This window comes from Taurulus bubalis (genome assembly GCF_910589615.1).
Source record: "Taurulus bubalis genome assembly, chromosome: 19".
In the NCBI taxonomy this organism is placed as follows: Eukaryota; Metazoa; Chordata; class Actinopteri; order Perciformes; family Cottidae; genus Taurulus; species Taurulus bubalis.
In genome coordinates this window covers 11436919-11445731 of record NC_136607.1, presented here as the reverse complement: position 1 = coordinate 11445731, position 8813 = coordinate 11436919, and the positions used below count along the sequence as shown (strand labels likewise).

Here is an 8813-nt window from a genome sequence, read left to right as displayed (position 1 = left end):
TAAACGCAAGTGTGTTGGTTTGGTCATGCATTTCAGATGAAGGTGAGAGGTGCTGACTCAACATGTGTTTTCTTTCTAGAGAGGACAATGATAGGAACATGATAAACGCCGATGGCTTCTCAAAATGCGAGGCGTCTCTGCAAGAGAGAGGAGGCAGGAGGAGGCCACCCGCAGAGATGCTCCATCTGCTGGCAGCTGTTATTGTTTGGCTGGTGACCGGAACCACCATCTCCAGCCTCAACAAATGGATATTTGCCGTTTACAACTTCAGGTACCCTCTGCTGCTGTCAGCGCTGCACATGCTGACCGCCATCGTGGTGGGCTATGGGCTGATCAAGCTGCAGGTGGTCCGCCTCAGAGGGGTCACAGTACAGGGCCTGACCCGCAGCGCTAAATGTAAGGTGTTCCTGTTGAGTCTGACATTTTGTGCCAGCATCGCTTTTGGGAACATGGGTCTGAACTGTGTCCAGCTGTCGTTTGCACAAATGATCTACACCACCACCCCGCTCTTCACTTTGGCCATCTCCACTCTGATCCTGGGCAAACAACATCACATCCTCAAATACACAGCCATGATGCCCATCTGCCTGGGAGCCTCCTTCAGCATCATGGGAGAAGTCCAGTTTGATCAGACTGGTTGCTTGTTCGTGTTTGCAGCGACCATGTTGAGGGGTGTCAAGTCAATTCAGCAGAGTAAGTGACATTTTATTTTCACTGCCTCGCTTCAGGGCTTTCTTGTCACCTTCGACTGTTGACGTATACATTTTAATTTTGTCTTCGCTATCGAAAGTAGCCTTTGTACGATAAATGGCTTTCTTTTATTGCTGGAAATGTCATCTCATAGCACAGACATCAGAGGTTATTTTAGGGTTTCCCCCGTACACCGCAGCAGTCTGTGGTCCTGGAACTTTTTAGTGATTCACTCCTTAGTCCACTAACACACCCACACATTAAGGTGGAAAGTCACAGTGGTATATGTTCTGGTTTCTTAGGGAACAGAATACAAACATTGATAGTTTGAGTAAGAATGGGCAGGGTTTCACATCCTGGAGACATGCGGCTCTGTTGTGTTGCTTTTGAAAGACTGGCAGAACTTTTTCAAAATTATCATCTGGTCAGCTGATATTGTTTTATTTGTTTATTTAAAATATGACAACATAATAATTTCAAGAAAGTTTTCTAACTTTTTCTTATTTGCCACTGATATTCTCTGTTTTTTTAATAGACTATTTATACAAACTGCAGTCAAGACAGAGAGACCAAAGTTGAGTAACGGATCGGAATTGGTCTATTGCGAAGTATGGTGCCCATACAAGGAATTTGGCTTTGTGATTGGTGCATAACAATAAATAATAGTGCAATAATAGAATAAACAAATTAAATCAGTAAACAGCTTAACTTTTCTTTGACTCATTTGTATTACATTAATAAGTGTTGTTTGCTTTTTACTGAGGGGATTGTCTTGGTGAATAAAATGAAACCATTAGTACAAACAACCACTTTGAGATTGTACGTATTGCTAAAGTTCACGTGAATATTATGTTTTGGGAGACGGATTCCTTTCTTGAGTTGATTCCCTCCTTTATGTATCCAATGTACTCATTAGCTAATGTTCTGTGCTCATTTGTGGAAGGAATTTCTTTTAATTTCCGTGTCCATAGGATTAAGTTCTATAATGGCATTAGTCTCCACAACATTTTAGTTGAGAAGGGAAAAAAAGAAGGTTGTGTGATTCTAAAAATATATAGAGGCCCTGTATTTAATTGTTACATAAGACTTAAGCATATATTCACCTTTTCCTTGGATGGATGTAATGCTACACACTTTGTACCTGGAGGAGCAGAGGGGCACCTCATGGTTACAATCCAAGGCAAGGCAAGTTTATTTGTATAGCACATTTCAACAACAAGGCGATTCAAAGTGCTTCACATAAAAAACATCAAAACATAATGCAGAGAAAACAGGATTTAAAACAGTTAAGAAAACATTAAAACAGTCAAAAAGCTAAATAAAAATTGAATAAAAGTTGCAGTGCAGTTTAAGAAATAAAATGTGTTAGTGAGGACTCGAGCTTCTGAATCAGCTGGAGCTTTCTGTTTGACTTTTTACAGAGGCCTGTGAACACACCGTTACAGTAGTCAAGTCTACTGAAGATAAATGCATGGACAAGTTTCTCCAAATCCTGTTGAGACATAAGTCGTCTAACCCTTGATATAATCTTCAGGTGATAGTAGGCTGATTGTGTAATTGTCTTGATATGGCTGTTCAGGTTGAGGTCTGAATCCATAACTACACCTAGATTTCTGGCTTTGTTTGAGGTTTTTAACATCAGTGATTGAAGCTGAGCGCTCACTTTCAATCGTTCGTCCTTGGGACCAAAAACAATTACTTCTGTTTTATTTTAATTTAATTGAAGTTATTGATTTCTTCAATGCATTTAGCCAGCCCTTGTATGGCACTATAGTCCCCTGGTGATATAGTTATGTAGATTTGTGTGTCATCTGCATAATTATGATAACACACTTTGTTGTTTTTCATAATTGAGCCAGTAGAAGCATGTAGATGTTGAACAGAAGAGGCCCCAGTATTGAACCTTGGGGAACACCACATGTCATCCTAGTCAGCTCTGATGTGTAATTAGCTACCGACACAAAGTATTGTCGGTCCTTCAAGTAGGATTCAAACCAGTTAAGTGCTGCGCCCGAGAGTCCTACCCAGACTTTCAGTCTGTCTTGTAGTATGTAATGATCGACTGTGTGAATGCAGCACTGAGATCCAGTAATACTAAGACTGAAGTTCTGTCCCTGTCTGTGTTTAAGTGGATGTCGTTGAAAACCTTAACAAGAGCAGTTTCTGTACTGTGGTGCTGACAAAAGCTGGACTGAAAGACATCAAAACAGTTATTTTCGGCCAAGAAGTTGTTCAGCTGTTGAAAAAACACTTTTTCCATTATTTTCCTTAAAAATGGGAGGTTTGATATTGGCCTATAGTTTTTCATTATTTCGGGGTCTTAACTAGCCTTCTTTAGGAGTGGTTTAATAACTGCAGTTTTTAGGGCTTGTGGGAAGACACCTTAGAGAAGGGATGTGTTTACAATTTGTAAAAGATCAGCGGTCATGCAATGTGAAATATTTAAAAAAAAATGTGTTGGTAGAATATCCAAGCAGCAGGAGGATGTTTTCAGATGTTTTATAATGTCTTCTAGGCTTCTTTGGTTAATTGAGTGAAATTATGATATTTGAATGGATGCTATTCAAAGATGGGGACAACACATATCCTGTGGTTGGTGTGTAGCCACCGACTGCTTGTCTAATTTTCTGAATTACAGCGGGCGGCTTGTGACGATCAGGTCATCAGTTCAAATACTACAGCAGCTGCTCGGTGTCAACAGTATGAGACTGCAGACGTGTTTAGAAAGTTGGCAGTTTTCTCTGTTAAATAAGAGTAAATATACAGAAAGGGAAATACATTTCTGCTTTTGCATTTGGAGCAGAATTTGTGACCGAGGTCCAGCAGGTCGAAGCTGCTGCTTATTACTTTTAGTCCATCATAATGTGCCAAACTAGCTGGACGATGTTGTCTCAAGTTTCAACGTGCTATTCCCGTCCTCTTTCACTTGTTGTTGTAACGGTTTCCCTTACAAGTTGATGTTTCTATGACACTTTGGTAGTGCACATGCTTTAGCACTCTGTGAATACTATGGAGTGTTTACAGTGAGTTAAGTTTGTAGTGTTCAAGCTGCTTTGGCTCTTTCAAGAACATCAAAAGATTGTATAGCTCCTTACATGTCAGACATCAAGGCATATTATGCTAAATTTCCAAACAGTTTTACATAATTGTCTGTCATAACTTCAGAGCTAGTTGTAAACTTGAATGAGCAGATAAGTGAATAGGTTAGAGTCTGTTCTTCTAATTTTGACTAAAAAAAACACAGGAGCTTTGTTATGTCACCTGTACAGTCTAATACCTTATTTGAGTAGAAATAGGCCTGGTAGTTGCTGTAACAGATGGTCCTTCTAAGTAGAACGTGCAGTAAAAGAAAAATTTTGACATATCTCTGTACTTTTGCTTTATAGTCATGTTTGTAACCACTGCATACATGTATGTATTCACTTCAGCTAGAGAAGCTTTTTCCATTCTTTCTATCACTTGTTACAATTTCCCTTTAAGTCAACTTCTTGAACACACTTTGCAGTGCACGTCTTGTTTAAAGGTCTCCAGTCAAAGCCTTGTTTTACACATGACACTGTCTATGTCAATAAACCCGACTTCATGTTTGTATCTTTCTCTGTTTAATCAGGCATCTTACTTCAGGAGGAGAAAATCAACTCTGTGTTCCTGCTCTACCTGATGTCCATTCCTAGCTTCTGCATCTTGGCCGTGGCCGCTGTGGCCTTAGAGAACTGGGCTGCGCTGGAGTCGCCGCTTCATTACGACCGCCACCTGTGGGTCTTTATCCTGCTCAGCTGCCTGGGCTCAGTCATGTACAACCTGGCCAGCTGCTGCGTCATCACGCTCACCTCTGCCGTCACTCTGCATATCCTCGGCAACCTGAGTGTGGTGGGAAACCTGCTGTTGTCTCAGCTGCTTTTCGGCACCGAGTTGTCCTCCCTCAGCTGCGCCGGTGCGGTGCTGACATTGTCGGGCATGCTCATCTATCAGAATTCGGAGTTCATTGTTAGCTTCATGGACGCACGCAGGGCCAAGGCTGCAAAGTCCGGACAGGTGGATTTTCACACTGCAAGTGGAGAGGATTCGGACAAAGCTAGTGCATCTGAACCAACATATCCTCAACAGAGAACCTGCGAGAAACCGGAAGACAAGATGGACTAAACTGAAAAGATGAAGGAGAGAATAAAACTTTGAATGATAAAATTATAAAAAATTCTGGCTATGTTTTAAGGCCATCATTAGTGATGATGTGACAGATCTTTTATTTTACTGTTTTTTTAACTTCCTCACTGTGCCATATTGTTTCTCCTCTGGTCACACAGAAGTAGAGTCTGCATAGAGGAAAAGGTAGCCTTCTTTTGTCACAGTAACGGTTAAATTCTCTCCTTCATCTGTAAATCACTCATACATAGCCTTTAGCGGTATATGCATGCAAGAGAGCACTAAACTGTTTGATACCTCACAAGGTATTCACACTGTCACTCATACTACACTGTGAAAATTTTCTCATTGACAGAGAGCTCTAATCCATGTTTTGGGTGGCTGCCGTGGATACTGCGGGCTGCAGGGAGCTTTGTGGCATGATGAGACCTCCGCCTCAAATCTGAACGGGCACAATTTGTATCAGAAATGTATTAATGGTACATTACTTTACATACACCTGGCCCTGTCATGGTAAGGGGCTGGGGTTTTGGCAGCTTTTCTTTGGTTGGCATTTGAACCACTTAGCTTGTTTGAATAAGGACGCTAAAACATTTATTTAGAAGCAGAAGTTAACAATGAGAGGCCTCTTTTCCTCCACTGAAGCACATTTTTTTAATAAGAGGCCAGAGCTATGTGTATTTTGTCCTCCGCTATGAACCTCAGTGTGACTTCCCACTTAAGGCATAGATTTTGTTCTCAGGCCAGTCTCTAAAGAATTAGTCCAATTATTTCAATCTTATACAACAGTGCGCTCTGCAGCTTTCCTCGATAATTAGGTTCACGAGTTCTCTAAGGAGTGTCACTCAACTATAGCTGTCTTTTCCCAGTGGAAGAGACGAGAAGTCCTTCAAGGTTGCTTCTTAAATCCCAACCAATGTCATCTGTTAGATTTAATGTTTCCCTTTCTATGGATTTTTTTAATTACCAGCCCATCTTGAAAGACTGACCTCTGCTGGACAATGTATTTTTTCTTTTTCTCGCAATATTTGAAAATCATTTTATTAATATGATTATTTCTTTGTGAAAAAACACAATTTATTCCCCTTTTTTATATTTATGTGGAAGAAAAATATTTATTTTTGAATGACCCTAGCAGTCCCTGGCTTTGTCATGCTGTAGGTTTTGGTCCTAAGTGTCCCGTACATGTAATGTTAGTCACACTCGTCCCTCCTGTCCTCTCTTTAGAGAACAGTCACTATGCAGAAGACTGCATGTCGCTGCTCCTGAAAGGATCTTAAACGATCCAGGATCTGTTACTGTGCACTCCCTCCTACATTTACGGTTTGCCAAATGTCTTTAAAAGCTTTTTTTGGTCACACTGTGTCAAAAATACTGGTTCTGTCATTGAGCAGACTTCTTTTTGGACATACAGTTGAACTCTTACAAGACGACAACAACTAAGCCATACGTCAGTTTTGTTTTTTTAATGACACTCGCCACAATTTCCATAAGAATAACTACAAGTAGGATTGTATGCTGAAAGATTTTACTTAACGTATCACTGATGTAATATGTCATGGGTGCCATTCATAACATATAATTCATCACAACTTACCCGAAGATACTTTTCGTGATTCTCCAGTCATTAAAAATAGTGCAAGAAACGGTTTTAGGTTGCAATTTGATAAATGGCTTTGCTGGTTTAATATTTCAAACAGACTGATGTCAGTGATTCTCAATTACAGGTTTAAAAATGATGTACAGCAGCTCATTTCACTCGTTTTACATTATTGAATACCTCAGCTGTTAAATATGACTTGTATGCCCTTTTGTTCATTAATTATTAACTATTGGACTGAGATCAAGCAGCTTTTCCATAACCACAGTTAAACTGCAGCATGTGAATGATGGATTTTCTTCTGTGCGCAGTAGGTCACAGATGTCAACATATGTTATCTTTTGTATCTCATTGAAACGATTGCAAGCTCGTGGAAGTTTGGCTGCTTGTTCTCGTGGAGAAGTTGATTGTGAGTTTTGAGCGAAGAAACTGTTGCACTTAAAGGTACGAAGACGCTTTCATCAAAGCCTCCGGTTCCTGTGTACATACTGGTTTTAGTTGTTTGCAAAGCTAGTTTGGTGTAAATAGTTCTATGATAATAATGTATTTTATAGTCATATATGGCTGGTTTAAACTATACTGTTTTAAGAATGAAACATTTGCCTCATGCCTTATTTGGACATACTGTAGATAACAAAGAAATGGTTTTATTTGTCATTTTATCTAATTCTTTTGGATTCATACTTTGAATGCTAACAGCAAGTGCTTCTGTTTCGGGGTAACGATGGGTGACTCATGTACACATGATCTGCAATTGCTTGAATAAAAATAATAACATTGGACAATAAACAATTATGATACCAACCAATGCATTACTGAGCTGAGTAACTGAGTTATTGCCTTCATTCAATAACTCTGACTGCCATATCTCCTGCATATTTTAGTTTGCTTCAAGATTTTCAATCTTATGTTAAAATGTGTAAATATATGTTTTTGCTATTTTTGTGAGTCTATAACAGCCTCTTTTTTTTTAACTAATAGGTCATTTCATTTAGTTTTTAACTTAATTGTCATTTTCAGTACTTGTGAAACTATTTAATAACATTTAGGAATATACTGTACAACACATTGCTGGTGAAAACCAAATAGATAAATCTGCCTTCAGGGCTTCAAAGTTTATTTTCATTATCGATAAATCGGTTGATTTTGATAAAGCATTTACTAGTTAAACTTTTAAATTGCTGTTTTTTTTCTAACAAACTAGAAAACAAAACAATACAAGTTTTTTTTAAATTATGTAAAAAAAACAATACTTTCGTTGGGAAGCTTGAACTAGTTTGTTTGTTTTTTCGACTGTTTTCTTCATAAAAGGAATCAGGTAGTCAATTCATTTTTTTGTCAATCTGCTAATCAATGAATCCACTAATGGAGTCAGCGATGCCCTTCCAGAAACAGGGACAGGCCTTATTGTCGCATGTCAAAGAACATGTTGTCATACATTGTGAGGCTATTTGGAAGTAGTTGTGGGTGTTCACCACTCGGTGGAGCAGTTTGTCTGCTTCCTGATTTATTAGATCGTTCCCTAAATCTGCATCAACTATTAAACACGAAACAATAACTGTTGAAGCTGAAGGGTGTATGTTGCTAATGGTGTTTCCTTCCAGACTCCTTGTCCGTCTGTGTGTGTGTGTGTGTGTGTGTGTGTGTGTGCTCGGTTCTCTCTTGTAAAGATTCCTCCATTTCTGTAAACACAGTGCTACCGCTCAGCCTTTTGCCTGAATAAGGCAGTGCTCCTCACTTTGTTCCCCTTGTTAACTCTTTGTTCTCCATCCAAAAGAGTTGCCTGCTGCACTCTCCAAATGATGTGTTACCAAGTGGGAATCTGGATTTTCATAGCGTTTCACATGACATCATCCAGGATGAAGTGACAAGAGGAGGAGAAACTCTCCTGCGGGTGACAGAGACTTCTCCTCCTCCTTCCCATCTTGGGTGGGTCGCGTAAGCAACCTCCACTTCTTTCCAAACATGCATCCTTACGAAGCGTTGCGGCGTTAGGTGTGAAGTCAATGCTGAGCTCTCACAACTCCCCAGATCAAGCTGGAAGCTCCTAAGAAGCTCAAAGACTCCCACCAGACAAACACGTTTGCATCCTGAAAACAGGTGAGTGATTGACAGCCACAAATCAGTAGTATAATGTGTGTTTTTCACATTTTTATCACTTCATTCTTCCTATCTTGTGCCATTGGGCCTGACTGTGACTCCTTTTTTTATTGCCGTGTCTGAGCACATATTTTTACGCTGTTATCAGATTATTTCTGGAATGGTCCTGTTCCACTACATTACTATATTTGTACGTGTTTCCCCTCCTGTGCTGCTCTCTGCTAGTTGCTGCATACACTACTTGAGTGTCAGTCTGTTAAGACTCACACAACTGTAATTT

The 8813-nt window shown here is 39.7% G+C and overlaps 1 protein-coding gene across 1 annotated transcript; it reads left to right on the top strand.

Annotated features, from left to right (window-relative positions):
• Positions 1-62: 62 nt before the first annotated feature.
• Positions 63-4833, top strand: slc35e4 (solute carrier family 35 member E4; the record flags this gene model as incomplete). The annotated part of the gene is made up of 2 exons (XM_079234709.1): positions 63-693; positions 4301-4833. The coding sequence occupies 2 exons, from the start codon at positions 63-65 to the stop codon at positions 4831-4833; spliced, it is 1164 nt and encodes a 387-aa protein (XP_079090835.1).
• Between the last annotated feature and the right edge of the window lie 3980 nt (positions 4834-8813).